The following is a 20,833-nucleotide window of genomic DNA, read 5'->3' as shown; positions in this document are numbered from 1 at the left end:
CTCGTTACCTTGTGTGTGTATGTATATTGTGTGCTTGCCTGTGTTGGTTTGTCTGTGTTACCTGGTGTGTCGCTGCTCTACATTCTCCGTCTCTCTGCATTTCATGATTTCAGGTTGTTACTAGTTTAGGTTATGTTTTAATTCTGTCCTCGCTTTTGTTGTTTTTCACCTCCTGTAATAAAAGCTCACAGCCAGTGCCTGCATGTTGGGTCCTTATTCACAAACACCACATGGCTTTCCCCACAAACCGTGACACGTGGTTTGGGTTGCCTCTTCCTTTCAAGCTCTGCTTTCTTAGTTTTCGCGGTGCTTCACCTACGTCAGCACAACACAAATACACTTCCTACTGAAATACATTCCTTCCAGATCTTTGCTTACTGACACAACAAAGGACAAAATTGAACTGGACACAGATGCAGTGTGAAATGACCTGAAACCTTTGTTTCTTTTTCTAACAGATACAGACTAACAGGTCACTTCTGTCTGGCTGCAACCATCCCAGATCAGCAGGCCCCAAACAGCCTTATCAGTAATGTCCTTCATAAAGCTTTAAGCACATGAAAGACGGGGGTGAGGTATATGTTGGCAGCAGGCTGGTTTCAGCTGTTCCCACAGGACCTGAACATGCAGCCCAGTTCTGGAAAGCTTGGGCAAACTTCATCTACTCTTACCTCTCCCCATGTAGCACCTGCACATTAACGATACATTCAACGCCCTTGATTGATTGAAAATCCTGTTGCTGGTTGGAGTGATAAGGCCTTTGTGTTGATGGATTCTCAATCATCCAGGAATATAAATCTCCAAAAGTTGATTCTGTTCATCTGGACGTAGCGTTTTCTGGGAGAAACGTTTCGTCACTCATCCAAGTGACTTCTTCAGGAAACACCTGTGCCTCATCAGTGTGGATGGCATTTAAGCCAGGAAGCAACGGCTGTTCTTCGCTGGATCGTTGTGAGAATCACGTCAGTGAAAGTCCAGCAAGTGTTCTTCCATGTAGTTGTGTGTTTGGAATCTAACGAGCGTTTCTTTGTGTGCAGACACTCTGGACGGTTTTCCCCGGTGTTCCCTGAGTGACGAGTGTTCGAGTGTATTCGTGTTTGGATTGTTTGGAGAGAGACGAGAGTGTTCAGCTGGATTTCCCCTGAGTAAAGAGAAACGACACTCCATCATTACTTTAAGAACTGAAAGTCAGTCAGTGCGTGGAAATGCTACAACTGTGTCCCCAAGTGCAGTCACAAAACCAGGTGCTACGATGACACTGGCTCACCTGAGGACGCCCCAGGAAAGGAAGACCAAGAGTCCCTCTGCTGCTGAGGATACATTCATCCGAGTCACCAGCCTCAGAAATCCCAAGTTGACAGCACCTCAGAGTCCAGACAGATGCCACACAGCTCCAGCAGCAGACACATCTCTGCATGTTCAGAGCAGACTGTGTGAATCAGGCCTTTACGGTCAAATAGCTGCTGAGAAACCAGGACTGAGGAAAAGCAACAAGAAGAGATTTGTTTGGGCCAAGAAACACGAGGAGTGGACATCAGACCATCTGTGCTTTGGTCTGATCAGTCCAGATTTGAGATCTTTGCTTCCACCTGCCGTGTCTTTGTGCGACACAGAAAAGGTGAATGGATGGTCTCTACATGGTTCCCACTGTGAAGCATGGAAGAGGAGGTGTGATGGTGTGGGGGTCTTTAACTGGTGACACTGGTGGGGATTCATTCAAAATTGAAGGCACACGGAACCAGCATGGCTACCACAGCATCCTGCATGCCGTCCCATTAAGGTTGGGTGATCTGTAGAAATTTTCCAACCATCGGTCCAATAGCGAACAACAGGCGATGTATTCGCACAGGAGCAGACTTTTTGATGGGCGGAGCAATGAAATCATGCACGGACTGATTTGTGCGTTTAGAATTTATAAGTTTTGTTTGGAGGGAATATTTTACCTTCTTCTCTTGTTTGTTTCATAACATAGCTACTTTTTGGATTATTTATCTGTTAATTTATTTGAGATGCGCCAAATTGCACAAAACACTTTTTTAATGCTCGCTGGAAGAGACTTTTTGATTTGTTGTTGGGTCGACTGTGTAAGACAGATAAACACGGTTATAGTGGAAAAAAGAAGCCAGTTTCTCTTTGTTTCCTTCTATTGTGGGTTTTTTAAATTTAAATAATATGTTTTTGGATTTTTCTGAACATAGGCTACTGCCTTTCTTTCTTTCTGTTATGAGTTTGAGTAAATGAATCGCTGCATTTGGGCGCACTTTGAGGAGGGTGCATTTGCTTGCAGCTGGAAGAGGGTGCCATTAAAACAGTGCTATTACCGTTGACTGCTTCTCTTAGCCTCAACCAACATTATCAGCAAACGTACTCATGGACAAATAAACAAATAAATAAATAAATCTCTCTAGTAAAAATGATTGGTGAAAGGCTCAGCCTCACATCCCACCCTTTATTTTCCAGCAGGACAATGACCCCAAACACACCTTGTGTGAGGGCTGTTTGACCAAATGATGGAGTGCTGTGCCAGATGGCCTGGGCTCCACAGTCACCTCACCTAAACTCAATGGAGATGGTTTGGGATGAGCTGGACTGCAGGTGAAAACTAGTAATGACTTCATGAACTTCACAAGTAAAATTTTAACAATTAGAGAAAAAATTACCAATAATCCTCCCACAGATGTAATATTATCTACAGCTACTCTTAGTACCATTGATGTTAAGTTAGACTCTTTTTCTCCAATCGATCTTTCTGAGTTAACTTCAATAATTACTTCCTCCAAACCATCAACGTGTCTTTTAGACCCCATTCCTACAAAACTGCTCAAAGAAGTCCTGCCATTGATTAGAGATGATGAAATCATGGAAAATATTATTTTTATGATCTCACTAACTTGAAAGGACATAACCCAGCTGAAATCAGCTGCTCCTAACATTACTCACTGATAAATCCATAGCAGGAAGTGATGAGGGACTTTCACAATAAAACCACAGATTTAAAGCTCTGACATATTTTAACTGACACCTTAAATCAGCTTTTGTCTCTGAGATCTGTTTCCTGTTTGGACCGAAACCACAGATTTCTCCACATTCCTGTGGATGAACATCTTTAACTCGTGTGTGCTGACCTGTGATTGGCTCGTAGTGCCCGAATCTCCGCTCCCAGCCGCCGCCGGTCCTCCAGAGCGCCGTCCCTCTCCATCTGCACCTTCTGCAGCTCCTGATTGGATGAAACACGCGTCAGTTACAGGTAATCAGCTGATTTCAGTCAACACCAGCAGCAGAGAGGCACGTTACATCAGTCCACCCGAGGCTTCTGGGAGCCGCACTCTGATTGGCCGACCTAACCATGTGTTTGTGTTTTAACTGCTCGCGCTCACGAAGAGATCAAGCCATGGCTCTCAGCGCTACTTCCTGTTCAAATAAAGGATTAATTAACTAATGGACTAATTAACTCTAACGCGTGTCAACACTGCGTGTAATGAGGAGGGGTTTACAGGTGCATTGTGGGAATCAGAGGGGATTTCTGCGTTTGTCGAGCACCGCAAATTAACGGTAATGATGAGGATTAGATGCGCTAGTAAGGCGCCGGCGAGGCAACGAGAGAGAGGACGCGTTTTAATCTGCATGGCAAAGGCAACAACACAGGAAGTGACATCATGACCAATCACAGCGCGAGTCTGTATCGTCCAGTTTAGGATGGTCGTGGATTAAACCTTAAACGAGGAGGCGGAGTTCCTCTGGACTGCGCTGCAGCAGGACCACAGAAGAAGAAAAGGCTGTTTTCATGCCTGTCTTTGTAATGATGTCATACTTCCTGTTTGTACGACCTGCTGAGCCCACAGTGAGGCCAGGCGGCAGTAAAGCAGCAGCGTTTTGTAGTCCATATTCTGGGTGTTGTAGTTTATACATGTCACCGTCACAGAGTCCAGAGTCCTTGTGAACTGTACTTAACGTCACCATGGTTTCCACCGAGGTTTCTGACGAGTCATCAGTGAGCAGAACGCAGATGCCCGCCGCAGCGCTGATGCCATCGTGGTGAAGTCAGCAAGTCTGCTGAGAGGATGCGAGGATTCGCTGGACTGAGTGGAGCCATTTTTAATTGGCATGAATGAATATGAAAGGCAGCACAGTGGCACAGAAGGCGCTGTGGGCGGGGCCTTTTATGCTGCATGTTCTCGCCAGCTTCCTCCCACAGTCCACACACATGCAGTTAGTGAATGGTTGTCTCTGTCCCTGTGTGGCCCTGTGACAGACTGGAGACCAATCCAGGTGTACCCTGCCCCTCGCCCTATGGTACCTGCGATAGGCTCCGCCCCCGTCACTGCGATGAGGAGAAGAGAATGGATGGAGTTGTACTTTTTATTTATTATTCATTGTACTTGTTCTTACGTTTGTTGTGTTTCTTTAGAGGAGCCGACATCATGATTAATGAATTTCCTTCATGGGAGGGGGCGGAGCTCGCACTCTGATTTTAATCCCTATAAAGACCGTGTGAAGCGTTTTGTTTTACAAACATGTTTTAAATAAAGTTTATTACTTTTTGTCATTTTATTCCTTTCAAACGGCTGACCACTCCTCCTTCCTCCCCTCTTGTCCTCCTCCTCTGCGACTCTGCACAGGGAACTGAATCTGTGGGCCACCGGCGGCGGGCCACCGGCGGCGGGCCACCGCGTTGCGCTTTTGCGTCGGGCTGTGTCTTTGGTCAGACTGTGTGGAAGTGAGCCGCAGCCTGATCCCGACCTACTATGCTAATCGAAGCCCTCGAGGTCTGGAGTTTAAAGCGAGACATCAAAAGAGGAACCAAACCCAGAGAGTCAATATGTGTCTTCTCCAGCCGGGCCGGAGGAGACGCTTCAAAAGAGCCGCCCGACTTATTAATCAGAATAATTTCCAAATGATGTGAGGAGCAGGCGGGAACGACGCCGCGCTGACCTTTAACACGACGAGTTAAGGTCAACCGAAGAGGGAGGACGGGGGAGGAGGTAATAAAAGGAGCCCGCCCGAACCTTTACCACCAAAGAGGGGAGCTGTCTTTAATTAGCATGGAGGAGCAACAGGACAGGAGGTGGAGGTGGAGGTGACAGAGGCACGGGGTGAGGAGGAGGAGGAGGGAAGGGGGTATATGAAAGGAACTACTTTGACCTTTAACATGAGGAGTGGGGGGGGGGGGGGGGCGCAGGATGTGGAGGTGAGGACGAGAGGAAACTTTAATTATCAGAAGGAGCGCGGCGAGGAGTAAATGAAACGCTCCTCTTCCATTGACCTTCAACATCCACACTGTAACTGTACCGACTGTGGATGTAACTGAGTACTTTACTCAAGTACTTCAGGATCACTGATGCACAGACCTGACAGACGGAGCAACGATCAGTAATCGATAATCAATCAGAGTGATGGAAAGCGGCCTGGATTTATCGAAGGTCGAGTCGATCTGGGTTCACGGATGGAAGCCCGGAGGTCAAGTGTGCAGAGGACGGCTGTGATGTCAGTGCTGTGTTGACGTGCACGTCTGTGTGGAAACGTTTTGCGTGCGCTGTAACGTCTGGTTTCTGGTGTCGGCTGCGGCGGCGCTCTGGCCGCCTGGCGTTAATTTGCCGGCAGCTGCTGAGTTTGTGTGTGAAATTAAAAAGCTCTCCAGGCTCTAATCCCCACAGAGCCCTCAGCCTAATTAACAGGCTTCAGCAGGAAAAACGATGGCGCTACATTAATAACAAAATTTAATCAGAAGAAGAAAACAGACGCAGGCAGAGCAGCAGAAACAGATTCTACTGAGACTCGACTGAAACAGAAACCTCGCATCAACAAACAACAAGCTTTAATCAATGAAGCTAAAACCAACGTTTCCATGTTTGTAAAGGACGGACGCACCTCCTGAAAATAACTTAACTTAATAACTTAAAAATGTAATTTCTTTGATTAAATTTAAAAAGTCAATGATCTAGTTTATTGATGAGCTTTGATGATGTGGTTTCCGTGCTTCACACGTTGTCACTGTTCGTGTGAAAGGAGCTGAAAAAAGAAAACTTAAGAGGCACTGAAGGGTTAAAAATAGTGTTATTGTAGCAAACATCCAAATATGGACCAGGGGGGTGTGTGTTTACCTCGCTTGCCTGCTGCTCTCTCTCTTGTTCCAGGCGTTTCCACTGCACGCAGACAGGGACAGAGTTAATCGGCAGTTATTGATCTGATCGGATCAATCTGCAAACACACATTTTAACTCATATCTATAATCAGTCATTCAGCAATTGATCCTAATCAATGAGCTGAGCTGAGGGCACTCGGCTCTTTCAGCAGTCCAACGTGTAGAATTATGTTTTTACAGTTTCCTCATATATTGATCCGCTGACACGCTGAAAACATCATTCGAGCTGAACGCCTCAGCTTCTGTCTGACTCATGGTGGAGCTTTCAGCCCTGAATGCTGCTGTTTTAGGACAGAAGCCTTAGGGGTCACAGAGGTCAGAGGTCAGCACTTAGGCCAACCTTAGGCCGCAGCTGTCAGAGCAGCTCTGATTGGTCGTCACGGTTATGTAAGATTCTGGTGTCAGAAAATCAGGAAGCAGGCGAGACAGATGCCTGAAACTCCGCCTCCAGTTGCAGGCGTTAAACAGAATCACAGAATTCACCGGTGACGTTTACCACTCAGTGAGTCAGGCGTGGAGCTCATGGAGGGAAAATAAGACATTTAAGTGTTTAAATTCCCTCAGGACTGCAACAACATTCAATATCACCACGGTTACAATCACATCACCATCACAATCATCACCACTGTTACGACCCGTGGCCATAAAAAGCCTGTGTGAGCCTCTGACTCTGCAGGTCCCTCCCCTAATGAAGAGCAGAGAGCTGCTGATTGGACCGTGGAGCACGTGACTGCGTTCAAAAAGCCGCTCTGACAGCTGCCAGGAGGGAGAGAGAAGCGAGCGAGCAGTTTTGACAGCAGACGCGGACCTGGACCTGGACGCCAACTTTTTGGGTTACTTTGTATCTGTGTGAGCGTGCTCTGTGAGAGCCGTATAAGTTTATACTTATGCAGAGGCTGAAGGGGTGAGCCGCCTTTTCTTTGAACGGTTTTGTTAACTCAAAAGACACGACGTCGTACGCACGTTCCCAGCGCTATATTCGTTCCGCCATTTTACATACAAACAACAACAACACTTCGCGGGCAACAGTGCTCTCGCGATATAACAGAAAATAACAAGTTAACATGTTTTCTCCTATTTCTGGGCTAGGAAGCGAGAGATAGTGTTGTCATTTGTTTGTTTTGTTTCTTTCTTAGGGTTTAGTTGCTTTTCTCTGGTGGGACGTAGTTGGTTTTGTTTATTATTGTGGCCTGGGTTCACCCTGGAGCTACGCTTCCTGGCATTGAATAAAATCACCTTTTTCACCCGTAGCTGGTTTCGGCTGTTTGGTTTGGGAACCAGGACGGGTGCTAGCTTCTCTCTCCTCCTTCTCTCAACCTGATGTGCTTCGCTACACGCCTAGACTAAGAGCGTAACAACCATCTCAACCACCACCATCATCACCACCATGACCATCATCACCATCACAATCATCACCATCACCATCACATCACCATCATCATCACCACCATGACCATCATCACCATCACCATCACATCACCATCATCATCACCATCACAACCACCATGACCATCATCATCATCACCACCATGACCATCATCATCATCACCACCATGACCATCATCATCATCACCACCATGACCATCATTATCACAATCATCACCATCATAATCATCACCATCATCATCACCATCACAACCACCATCATCATCAGCACCACCATGACCACCACCATCATGATCATCACAATCATCACCATCACAACGACCATCAGGATGACCATCATCACCATCATCACCACCATGACCATCATAATCATCACCATCATCATCACCATCATAATCATCACCATCACAACCACCATGACCATCATCATCATCACCACCATGACCATCACAATCATCACCATCACAACGACCATCATCATCATCATCACCATGACCATCACAATCATCACCATCACAACGACATCAGGACGACCATCATCACCATCATCACCACCATGACCATCATAATCATCACCATCATCATCACCATCATAATCATCACCATCACAACCACCATGACCATCATCATCATCACAATCACAATCATCATCATCATCATCACCATCACAACTACCATCATCATCATCACCGCCATGACCATCACAATCATCACAATCATCACAATCATCACCATCATCACCATCATCACCATCATCATCATCATCACAATCATCACCACCATGACCATCATCATCATCATCACAATCATCACCATCATCACCATCATCATCATCATCACCATCACAACCACCATGACCATCATCATCATCACCACCATGACCATCACAATCATCACCATCACAATGACCATCATCATCATCATCACAATCATCACCACCATGACCATCATCACAATCATCACAATCATCACCATCATCACCATCATCATCATCATCACAATCATCACCACCATGACCATCATCATCATCATCACAATCATCACCATCATCACCATCATCATCATCATCACCATCACAACCACCATGACCATCATCATCATCATCACCATCACAACCACCATGACCATCATCATCATCACCACCATGACCATCACAATCATCACCATCACAATGACCATCATCATCATCATCACCATGACCATCACAATCATCACCATGACCACCACCATCATGATCATCACAATCATCACCATCACAACGACATCAGGACGACCATCATCATCATCATCACAATCATCACAATCATCACCATGACCACCACCATCATGATCATCACAATCATCACCATCACAACCACCATCATCATCATCACCGCCATGACCATCACAATCATCACAATCATCACCATCATCATCATCATCACAATCATCATCATCATCACAATCATCACCACCATGACCACCACCATCATGATCATCACAATCATCACAATCATCACCATGACCACCACCATCATGATCATCACAATCATCACCATCACAACGACATCAGGACGACCATCATCATTGTTTCTATGACACTGAAGTAAAATCAGCCAGTGAAACTCAGATTTGTTTGGGTGTAATCCGTCGGGCACAGCTGTCTCCAGCTGTTTCTGTCAGTAAGTGAGGAGTGAAGGTCTGCTGTGGAAATCACAGCGCCTCAGTGTATGGCAGCGCGGCTGAGCTTTAATAATGCTGTAATAATGTTCTAATAATGTTGTAATTACCTGATATTAGCTCAATAAGAAGCTGCAGCTTCCCTCTGAGAGGGAGTGGAGCACACACTGACTGAGCGCGCTCAGGGACTACTCTCTCCTCCCTCTTTTCTAATATTTCCCAGAAGCCTTGGCTGCAGGGGAGATAATCCCTGAGAGATGAGTAGAGGGAGCGAGGGAGCGGTGGCGGGAAGGGGGGGGGGGGGGGGGGGGGGGGTTGGGGTGATCCTCCAGCGTGGAGTGCACTCTCTTCTTCTTCTCCTGCAAGGATTACAGCGGCATTTGAAACATATTTCACCGCGGCGCAGCAGCAGAACGAGGGCGGGATTAAGGTGTTACTGTGGAGGGGTGGTGTTAACGCAGAGGGGCGGGGTGTTAAAAGATGGCGGAGCACTGATATTGTTGGGGGTTAGCGGCAGTAGCCCAGGTGATGCTGAAGTGATGCTGATACGGTGGCGAGTTTGGGGGGGTTAATGGAGGCAGAGTGGAGGTGTGAGAGGTTTAAGATGCGAGGCTGCATGGGGCGGAGCCAGCAGAGGTGAAGGTTTGAAGGATCATAAACGCTGTGAGTGCAGAGCAGCCAGGAGAGGAAAACATGGAGATGTGCAAGGAGACGCCAGGACCTGCAGTTCCACTAATGTCCACTAGGTGCTCTGACCCAGCCTGTTCACATGTGTAAACGATTCAAAGAAGAGCATTTAACGTGTCATCACCGCGCTGACATCAGCAATCAGCCGTCAGGTGACTCAGTATGTCGTCGTGTTGACAGCGTATGATGACACAAGTGACACCTGGAGACTGTTGCTGTCTCTGCCCCGTCAGGTGAAGCTGTGCTCCTGTTGCTGAGTGCTGAACACCTGAACAGGTGCAGTTCTGGATCCTGTCAGTACGGACACCTTCCTTCTTCTACTCCAAAATTTGCCACTTCCTTCCATCTTCATCAGGTCTCATCACTCCTCTGCTTTCCTGACGGCAGTTGCCATGGTTACTAGAGCTCAGCTGTGCTGCTGCAGGCCTGTTCCCATGGTGACCACAGTCTGTCAGATGAACAGATAAAGGTTTTTCAGATCTGCGAGCAAATCAGGAGGGGGGTGGAGCTTCTGAGCCCGCCACCCGCGCGCGGCATGCTGGCAGCGCCAATCCTGCTTTCCAGCCCCCCTTGGATTGCCCCGCTCTCTCTCTGTCACCCCCCCCCCCCCACAGAGACCGGTTTATGAGTCTGGGTGCATTGTGGGTAATAATTCTCTGTGGGTCCTGTAATAAACTCTGTGAACTGAGCGCCGATAATAATCACAGCCAGAGACCGCAGGAACACCTTTTCAAAGTAAAAGTCCAAACTCTGGGGCCCGTAATCAGCCCCCAATCAGCTGTTCTGATTGATTATTTACCAAGTCTGACTCAAACTGGCAAATCTGAAGGAAAGCCTCTGAATGTGATCCAACATCATCTACGCACAGGCGGCTCCCCGTCAAAGCCAGGTTCAAAGGTCACAGTAAAAAAATACAAACATTTACAGAGATGCTCTGAGTTTCTGTGCTCGCTCTGACATCACGAGAACGATCGTTTAAAGACCCCGCCCCCATTGGGACGGCTTGGTCAATGTCAATAACAGCAGAGATCGCCTGTAAAACAATGTTGACTTCAGAAGACTGTACACAATGATGGCTGAAGCAGCCAATCAGGAAACGTGACAAAAAACGATGAGTGTGTGTGTGTGTGTGTGTACGCGTATTAACATGTTTGTGGGGACCAGAAATTGGAAGATTACCAAGGATACACAAAGGGAGTGTGACTCTGTCCAGCTGTTGCCTGATGTTAATCCACACCAGGAGGAGATGTCACCCAGGTGTGAGCAGGAGTGTGGGGAGGGGACACACCTGCAGTCTACCTGTGTGGCTCATTTTAATATCAGTGAGTCCATCAGAGCTGGTGTGTGAGCCAATCCCAAGCGTGCGCACACACACACAGGTGAGTAAACAGCAGGTGTTCAGCAAACAGTCGGCTCGTCTCAGTCTGCTGTCAATATTTGTGTCTCTGTTTTCACCGCGTTCTAAATATTCACATTCAAACTCAAATATTTGAGGTCTGAGCACCGTAACCCGGGCGACACGCCACCAGGTTAAACACGCCGCTTAGCAACGCTGCTGTCAGAACATGCTGAGAAACCTGCAGCTCGCGTTTGTCACGTGACCACCCAGATTTATGGCAGCGGGAGGAGACCCTGCAGGGTCACATGACTGCTCTAAGAGTTCTTATTAATAACGGGGATTTCTCGACCCTCACGGTGCACTCAGGATCATCACGTCAGTCTGGATGACCTGCCGAACCAGAGCCGGGTCCAGTCTGGCCCGAGTCACTAAAATCCTGCGTTGGCTGACTCTGTTGTGGTCGCGTGGTTTATTTCAGCAGCTCGATTCGTATAAAACGTTCAGCTCGAGCAGAGGGAATCCCAGACGCTGTAACTCCACAGGTCTGTAACACACCTGTAAGACACCTGCGCTAGCAGAGTCTCTACGTCTGCTTGTGTCACAGCGGAGGAGTCGATGCTGAGCTGCCAGACCTTCACCTCTGATCAATAAATCTGATCGGTGCGTCTCTTTGTGAACGGATGACAAACACAGGTGTTCGCCCACTCTCTCGGAGCACACAGGTAAACAGACTCACCTTGGCGGTAGAGCCGTCCCTCTCCTCCATCACGGCCTTCATCTCCTGAGCTGTGATGTCACTTCGCCGTTGCCGTGCCAACCAAAGACGCTGGACCAGAACTGAGCCGAACCGCTCGATTTCCTGGACGGAGTCGGCGTCACAGATGTGCCGCAGGAGCTCGTCCACATCCTAAAACGCACACGGAAGGAAACCCATCAGAACCTCAGACAACCACGAGAACCTGCGGTCATCAACACGCCGCCAGCGTTTACCTGATCGCCATCGTCCAGGTGGAAGCACTCTGACCTGACAACACACAGATGGACACGTGTTAGACTAAGCGGCGCTCACGGTCGCAGCGGCAGGTGAAGCCTGAGCTCCTTTGAACAGGTGAGCCCAACATTTTTAGCAGATTTTAGTTTAAAAACTGAGCATCAGCGTTTGGGTCCCTCTGGCTGCCATCAGAGTCGAGTCAGAGCTCGCTGGTTCCTATCATGATGAGAAAAGTTCGTATGTCTCTAAACTCGCCGTCATACAGCAACCGTGAAACTAACGGGTGGAGCAGGAGGAGCAAAGAGTGCCCATCCTCTCAGGTAACGGGCGGAGAGACAGAACCACAGGAAGGCTGTCAGATAAACGAGAGGAGCTTCTTCTGTTGGAGGAGACGGCAACGCTGTCCCAGAACATCTGGAAACAGCTGCAGGTGATCCTGAACACACTTGTTCATCCTCAGAAGACCACCTGAGTCGCTCAGCTGACTTCATCAGGGTTCGAGGGCGTGTGTTCATCCAAGCCTCCAGCCTTAACGAGTAGTTTTAATGTAACACGTGGTTACTTATTTGGTTAACGAGTTAATGATCGCCTTCTACATTTGTTTAGCTTTTGGTCCCTAAACTGGAAGTCTGACCCTGCAGGACAGTGGGAACACTCTGTCGCCTTATGTTCCTGCAGCTGGGGCGCCGCCGCACAGAGGGCAGCGTTGGTGGAGAAGCCACGGGTTTTATTGTGACAGCCGCACTGAACCGGCAGAGCTCAATGCTCCTGCAGGGTTCTTGGGGTCAGAGTTCAGCGGACCTGGATGTAAGCCTCCTGAAGCTGGATGTTTCTGGCCCTGAACACGGAAAGGTTTCAGGCGCTCTGCCTCCATCTCTGAAACACAATATTTCCTTTTCTCTGCCTCTTTATGAAATGTGATTTCGGCGTTCAGGTAGTCCCGAGTTCATTTCTGTGCAGTGAGTCTTAAATAAAACAGCGTGTGAGCAGCAGCTGAGGGGGCTGAAGCGGCCTTTAATCGGGCCTGTAAGGCTGGCGGCCCCCGTGTTTTCCCGCCGCTGACCAAATTAAAGCCGCCGCAGCCTGTGAGATGACCCGAGCTCCTGCAGCTGGGCAGTAATTTGGTCCTCGCTCCCCAAAGCCCACCTGAAATCTGCTGTCTTCGTTGCGAGGCTGCGAGGGCGTGGGTTGGGCGGAGCTTCGTGCTCGCTCTCAGCCTGACGGCGGACGTGCAGCTGGTAACTAGCTGATCCGCGCTCTCCTCCTGGGAAGCTCTTTCATTTAGCCGGCTGCTGTTTTCTGTAATAAACTGTAATAAGGTGGCCGAGCCGCTCGCTCCGCGGGGAGCAGCAGGTAATGAAAGACCGGCCGCCTCCAATAAAGCTCCTCTAACACCCTGCTTACAGCCCATCGAGCCCGGCTCAGCCCGGCTCGGCTCGCTCCCCGTCATTAACACTCCCACACAGCTCGCCTCGACAGAAACACCCCGCCGCCGCCGCCATTAGTAGGATGGGATGAGAAAGAAAATTTATCACTTCACAGAATATTTCTGAGAAACGTCCCAGACGTCTGAGAGGCCTGCTTCGGACCTGAGGGTCGGGACACGCCATCCACCTTCATCCACCGCGCCTGCTTCACGTCAAATCGATCAGGCGGCGGTCAGGTCGCTGAGCGCCGTCCGAGGCCTCAGCCCATTTCTGTTTGACTGCACCATAATCACATTATTCATGCACACACACACACACACACCCTGAGTCCTGACAGATGGAACATGCTCCTCCATATTCTGTCCCTCATAAAAAGGATTGTGGCCTCCAATATCAATTACCCTCTCATCCTGGGGGGGAGGAGGTGGGGGCGAGGGAGGACGGGGGAGCAGGATGAGGGGGGATATTATCTCTAATTAGATTTTCTGCTCTATTTGGCTGCTCCTCCAAGACGACGAGAGCTCATTTCACAGCCCTTAACAGGACTGAGGAGGTGCATAATGAGGAGGAGGCGCAGCAGGTTGCTCCTCCGTCAGCACAGTAAACACGTTTCACATGTAAATAAAAGAACAAACAGATTCTCCTCAGAGGAGACGACAGCCGCTTGTTTATGCAACAAACAGAGCCGACACGAACCTCGCAACAACGCTTCCTCTTATTGATCATTACAGAGCCTCCGCGTTATTGATCGCTGTGATCAGAACGGCCAGAACTCTGCCTCCAGCGCCAGACCCCAAACATCCCGACATATCTGCTCCAGCACCACCCGAGGTGGAGGCCTTATCCACACATGTGGCTTCAGCCAGGCCGTCCACAGGTTCTACTGTTAGTTCTCAAGAGTTGTAGTTCTACAGGGTTCTACTATTGGTCTACTGTTGGCCCTAAGAGTTCTACTGTCAGTCCTTTAGGGTTTTATTGTCGGGCCTCAGTGTTCAACTGTTGAACCTCAGAATTAGATTAGAGTTAGAGTTCTACTGTTAGTCCACGGGGTTCTACTGTCAGTCCACGGGGTTCTACTGTTAGTTCTCAAGAGTTGTACTGTACGTGCTGCACAATAATGTTTAATATTTAGTATTTACTGTCATATTCCCATATATCATTGTGATGTTGTTTATTCTATTACTCTCGTTTCCTTCTGCTTGTTTTCTTTTTTCTTTCTCAACAGGTGATCCAGGTGATCGATATATGTATTTTTTTTTTCTGCTTATTCTGTTGGTTTTTGTTTTTTGCCCTTCTCCCCGTCCCTCTTCTCAGCTGTTTTTCTTTCCCTCTTCCTTTCTCCCTTTTCTTTCCCCCAGTCAAGTCTGTCCCGTATTCAGCAAGTGAAAATAAAATAAACAATAAAAGGTGAATCAAATGGACCATTACGGCAAAGCTGGGATGGTCAATTTGGTAAAGTAAATCTGTTGGGCATCTTTCTTCACCTTTAGACAAAAATTCTGATGCAAAAGAGCCAAACGGGACAGGAGAAAAAAAAAAAGAGTTGTACTGTAGTTCTATAGGGTTCTACTATTGGTCTACTGTTGGCCCTAAGAGTTCTACTGTCAGTCCTTTAGGGTTTTATTGTCGGGCCTCAGTGTTCAACTGTTGAACCTCAGAATTAGATTAGGGTTCTACTGTCAGTCCACGGGGTTCTACTGTCAGTCCACGGGGTTCAGTCCACGGGGTTCTACGGGGTTCTACTGTTAGTCCACGGGGTTCTACTGTCAGTCCACGGGATTCTACTGTCAGTCCACGGGGTTCTACTGTTAGTCCACGGGGTTCTACTGTCAGTCCTTTAGGGTTTTATTGTCGGGCCTCAGTGTTCAACTGTTGAACCTCAGAATTATATTAGAGTCAGAGTTCTACTGTTAGTCCACGGGGTTCTACTGTTAGTCCACGGGGTTCTACTGTTAGTCCTTTAGGGTTTTATTGTCGGGCCTCAGTGTTCAACTGTTGAACCTCAGAATTATATTAGAGTCAGAGTTCTACTGTTAGTCCACGGGGTTCTACTGTTAGTCCACGGGATTCTACTGTCAGTCCACGGGGTTCTACTGTCAGTCCACGGGGTTCTACTGTTAGTCCACGGGGTTCTACTGTCAGTCCACGGGGTTCTACTGTCAGTCCACGGGGTTCTACTGTTAGTCCACGGGGTTCTACTGTCAGTCCACGGGGTTCTACTGTCAGTCCACGGGATTCTACTGTCAGTCCACGGGGTTCTACTGTCAGTCCACGGGGTTCTACTGTCAGTCCACGGGGTTCTACTGTTAGTCCACGGGATTCTACTGTCAGTCCACGGGGTTCTACTGTCAGTCCACGGGGTTCTACTGTCAGTCCACGGGATTCTACTGTTAGTCCACGGGGTTCTACTGTCAGTCCACGGGGTTCTACTGTCAGTCCACGGGGTTCTACTGTTGTCCCTTTAACTTTAAATTCTTCTCAGGTGATAACGAACTTCAATCAACTGACAGGAAATGATGAAACTTACTCAGCCGCCTGCTGTAGTCGATGCAAACGAAGCAAAGCCTCGTCTCTCTCCTCATTGGCCAGCAGGAGTCGTGACATCACAGCCTGATCTCTGTCCTTCTGAGCTGCCAGCACCTCCTCCAACACCGCTGAGGAGACGAGGAGGAGGACAGGACAAGTTTGAGGATACATTTCAGGAAAAGCAGAATCTTTTTTTCTCTCCAGATTGATGGACCAATGAGAGCAGAGCTCATGATTACCACGCCATGTGTGTGTTCAGGGGTAATAACACAGAGATGACCACAGTACTTCTGAGACTCGGTGCACAGAAAATTAAAGTGGAGACTCTGCTGGTTATTAAAGTGCACCAGTTCTCTGGGTGGGAAGCTTTTGGACAGGTCAGGTCCCACCTGATGCTTCTCTCTCTGTATTTTTATATTCTATCTCTTTACTGGGAATGATGGGACTACACCATCACCAGAGCGGCTGTAGCTCTGCCACACTGCATGCGCCTGACCCTGGGAGCTTCATACCCTCCAGGTGAGCTTTGCTCTGTTAGCTGTTACTCAGGTATGAAGCACAAACGCAGTTCTTTCAGCTGCTGAAGACATACATGACATACAGAACATACAACAGACGGGCGGCCGGACTGCGTGTGACGATTTCACGGTCACAGAGGGCGCTGATGAAACCAAACAAAAAGTTTCTGTGATCTGTGGTGGAGGGAGCGCTACGTTACTGTGATGATCACACTCAGCTCAGTTAAATCAACATCACATGTGAGTGTGATTGCTGGTTAAACACACACAAACACACACTGTTCTGTTAAACTAACAGCTGCCACGTTAGCTGTCATCTCATTACCACTGCTGTTGTTTTAATTAGCGCATGCAGTCGTGTGAGAGAGAGTGTGCGTGGAAAATATTCAAATATTTAAGAAGTCGAGTTTGGATCCGATCTGATTAAGAGGAGAGTAAACTGTGACACTCTCCCCCCTCACCTGCAGGTCTCTCCCAGTCTCGGGCCTCCCTCCGTTCCTCCCTAAGCTCCTCCTCCACCTCCCTCCTATGCAGCTCCTTCTCCTTCTGAACCAGCTGCTGCTGCAGCTGAAACACAAGCACACAAACACCTTCTGCTGCTGCTGGATACCAAACATATGAGGTGACTACAACTCCCAGGGTGCACTTTAGCAAAAAGCCTCCAGTGAGTGCGGTTCAGACCCAGTCAGTAATGATGTAATGTAAGGGAACACCTGTGTGTACCTGGTTGTTGACCTGTCTCAGGGCGTCGAGCTCCTTCAGTAACAGCGAGATGTTTTTGTCTCGGTCGGCGCTCGGAGGCCGGGCTGATGCAGAGCTGCAGCACAGAGATGATGTCATCAATGACAACCAATCACAGATTAAAGAGCTGCAGGTCCCGGAGATGTTTGTTTCTCTTTAAAGACACGAGTTTACCAAACTCATCTACACACAAACACACACAGTTTAGCTGTACTGCTGTTAATCTCAGCGTGCGTTTCTGTGTGCCTGTGTGTGTGTTGGCGGTGTCCCCTCCAGCGTGTGGCGTTGGACGACTGAAAGCCTCAGCGGCGCACACAGAGCGACATCACTCTCAGGTAGCTGCTGTTGCACACATTAAAATCTCTGTAACGGGACTCGTTAACATGTTTTAAATGTGCTCTGAAGGTAAGCTAGTATTTTCCACACTGTGAGATCATTAACTAAAAACAGAGAAGTGTTACACATTTATTGGCAGCATGTTCTCGCTGCCCCTGCAGCGGCGTACATCCAAAACTGACGGCGGCGGCGCCTCGCTGCAGTTTCGGTTCAGTGAGATTGAGTGGATTTCGTCGCTGTGGCCAGGCCAGCGGCAGCAGCGTATGAGCAGGTCGTCTCTGTGTCGATTAGAGACTGCAGCAGCTCAGAGAAGATGAGACGCTCTGTGGAGAAATCTGCTTCGTTTCCTGTTCCCACTTCCTCTGGAGCGGTGCGTCCGTTGCAGTGACGGTGAGTGCAGCAACAGCGGGCGGGTAAATAATGCGTCTGTCCTCCTCCTTCAGGTTTGTAATAAAGCAGATCTCCAGCGGATGGATGCTGAGCTCCACCTGAGCCGCCACGTTCATCCACAGAGACCGCACACGGTCTAGAAGGCACGCCATCTCACTTTAAGCACGCTTAGTGCTGACTCGCCGCAGCTCTCGATGGATCGGTGGGCTGCATGTGAGCAGGTACATCTGTGCACCATCAGCTCATCATCTGGAGATCTTTTGGTTTATCTCAAAACTTTTGGTTGTCCGACACCGAGGAGCGTGTTAAACCGAGCGGCTGTTTTTTACCGATCTCATGGTCGGAAGTTCCTCAGCAGCTGCTCGCCACTCTGCGAGGCTCTCGTTGGTCAGGGCTCAGCGTTTCATTAGTGTTTCACCTGTGTGTAGTGAGGTCAGGTGTTTTAACGGGAGGTCGCGGCCTCACTTTATCAGATGTGAGGCTGCGAGCTGCAGCAGCAGCAGGTTTAATAAGCAGCGGCTGATGTTCGCCTCTAATTCTCTCATATTACCTTAAAGGTCAGGCTGCGTCGTGGCTTCGTAATAAAGCGGGTAAATAAGACGCTGAGTGTGGCTCACTGTGTCTTCTGTAATTGACTGTTTCTGACTTTATAACATCAGCTGCTTCTAATCAAGCCGCTGCTTTTACTATCTTTCTATTTTGGTCTCGCTCCCACTAATCAAATCAAATCTAAATTTAATAGCTCACATTTCAAACAGTGATGCAACTCAAAGTGCTCCACAAATTTATTTCAAAATGCATCAAAAGACAAAAGAAGCAGGAAAAATTACAGAATCTAAAGAAAGCAGAGGAAGTTTAATGAAAAGCAATAAACTTTTTAATAAAGCTCACTGTGTGGGGGCTCTAAACATATCACATTAATCCGTTCAAAAAGCACCGAGAATACGGCAGCATGGAGGCTCCAATATCGGCCACGTTATTACTGAAACGTGTAATAATCTATAGCGCGGATACATCTGAACAACTTCTCACAACTCCAGCGCTAAAAACCTGAAACTTTTCCACCAGGCTCTCTTCAGAGCAGGGCCCACTCTAACATCTCATCGTCGGCACTGCTCCCACTCACCTGTCCACAGCGGTCACCAGGTGTCTGCCGAGGGAGGGGCTAGCAGGATCTCCGGGTGCGCCACCTTCATCTGCAGTATCTCCACAGCTCTTTACCCGAGGAGAAAGACCTCTGCTGGTCGAAAGGTCCACTTCCATCTCTCCTGCACCTCCCAGGCTGGAGGATAGCGGGGACACAGACTTCCTGCAGGGTGGAGGTGACAAAGGAGAGGCGGACCTTCTGTAGGATGGAGGTGGAGGGGAGCAGGAGGTCGACGGCTCCTGCAGGTGCTGTGGAACTGACAGACAGGTAAGAGGTCACTTGCAGGTGAATATTTTACATTTCCTGATCAATGAGTTCAGGAACCAAAGAGCCCCGTGATCATGATCAGTTTGTTGGTCCGACATTCAGCAGTGTCTGCGTCACGTCTTTAAATACGAATTAACCCAGAGCATGACGGGACTTCATGTTGGCTCTAACCCTCCCATCAATAACACACTGTGAAGCCCGCATGGAGCACATTCATCACACTCCAGTTCAAAATGCATGAAAAGTGTAAAATAAACACTTAACAACGTATCTGAGGTAAAACTGTACCTATGATGGGGGTGGATGTTACCTCGAGGCCAGATGTGGTGGTCGTAGTTCAGGTCGGGGCTCAGGCTGATCTCTGATCTGTGAACAGCAGAAACAACATGAGGTGACTTTCGCTGACCTCTAAACAGCAGCAGCGTGCGCGATACGGACATGATCAATGAGTCGTTGCAGGAACAGCTCAAAGACAGAGAGGCCGAGATGGTGGAGGATTAATGTGGAGGATGAAGGTGGAGCTGCAGACAGGAGAAGCAGAGGAAGAGCTCAGAGGTTCACGAGGATCGTGGATGTTGGAGGAGGACATCCAGAGGGCTGGAGTGACAGAGGACGATGCTGGGATTGGAGGAGATGGAGATAGATAATCGGCTGTTGGTGAAACTAAACATTCAGCTGCAGCTAACCTCCAACATCACCTCCACCCTCAACCATAGCCTGACAGGTACTGCACTCACCCGTTGGAGCTGATGAGCTGGGTTCTGATAAGTGCAGGAAGACACTGTCGCAGCTCCACGTTCACTCTGGGATTAGCTGGATAAAAAGGAAGCGACAGCTAAAGCAGACAGACACCAAAGACCCACCTGTGCGCACACCCGCCTGTGCCATCACTCGCCTGTGCGAACACCCGCCTGTGCGATCACCCGCCTGTGCGAACACCCGCCTGTGCGAACACCCGCCTGTGCAAACACCCGCCTGTGCAAACACCCGCCTGTGCAAACACCCGCCTGTGCGAACGCCCGCCTGTGGGAACGCCCGCCTGTGCGAACGCCCGCCTGCGCCATCGCCCGCCTGCGCGAACGCCCGCCTGCGCGAACGCCCGCCTGCGCGAACGCCCGCCTGCGCGATCGCCCGACCGTGCGATCGCCCGACCGTGCGCACGCCCGCCTGTGCGATCGCCCGCCTGTGCGAACGCCGTCTAATGAATTACACACAGCTGTAAACACACATTAACGTCATGTCCCTCTCTCTCTCTCTATCATGTCCCTCACCCTCTC

At 48.9% G+C, this 20,833-nt stretch overlaps 1 protein-coding gene across 1 annotated transcript in view; it reads right to left on the bottom strand.

The window, feature by feature from the left end:
- Nucleotides 1-20,833, bottom strand: part of mipol1 (mirror-image polydactyly 1) — a 45,683-nt gene that overhangs the window by 9,094 nt on the left and 15,756 nt on the right. The window contains exons 3-12 of the mRNA XM_035912036.2: nt 20,294-20,369; nt 19,867-19,922; nt 19,269-19,545; nt 17,399-17,492; nt 17,137-17,242; nt 16,159-16,285; nt 12,204-12,237; nt 11,950-12,120; nt 6,102-6,143; nt 3,126-3,217 (exon numbers count right to left, since the gene is read on the bottom strand). Coding sequence (XP_035767929.2) covers nt 3,126-3,217; nt 6,102-6,143; nt 11,950-12,120; nt 12,204-12,237; nt 16,159-16,285; nt 17,137-17,242; nt 17,399-17,492; nt 19,269-19,545; nt 19,867-19,922; nt 20,294-20,369 — 1,075 coding nt within the window. The remainder of the gene's footprint in view (nt 1-3,125; nt 3,218-6,101; nt 6,144-11,949; nt 12,121-12,203; nt 12,238-16,158; nt 16,286-17,136; nt 17,243-17,398; nt 17,493-19,268; nt 19,546-19,866; nt 19,923-20,293; nt 20,370-20,833) is intronic.

Source organism: Neolamprologus brichardi, chromosome 19 (assembly GCF_056152115.1).
Source record: "Neolamprologus brichardi isolate AB-2024 chromosome 19, ASM5615211v1, whole genome shotgun sequence".
Classification (NCBI taxonomy): Eukaryota; Metazoa; Chordata; class Actinopteri; order Cichliformes; family Cichlidae; genus Neolamprologus; species Neolamprologus brichardi.
Note: the sequence above shows the minus strand (reverse complement) of the source record. Positions and strands in the feature narration are given on the sequence as shown.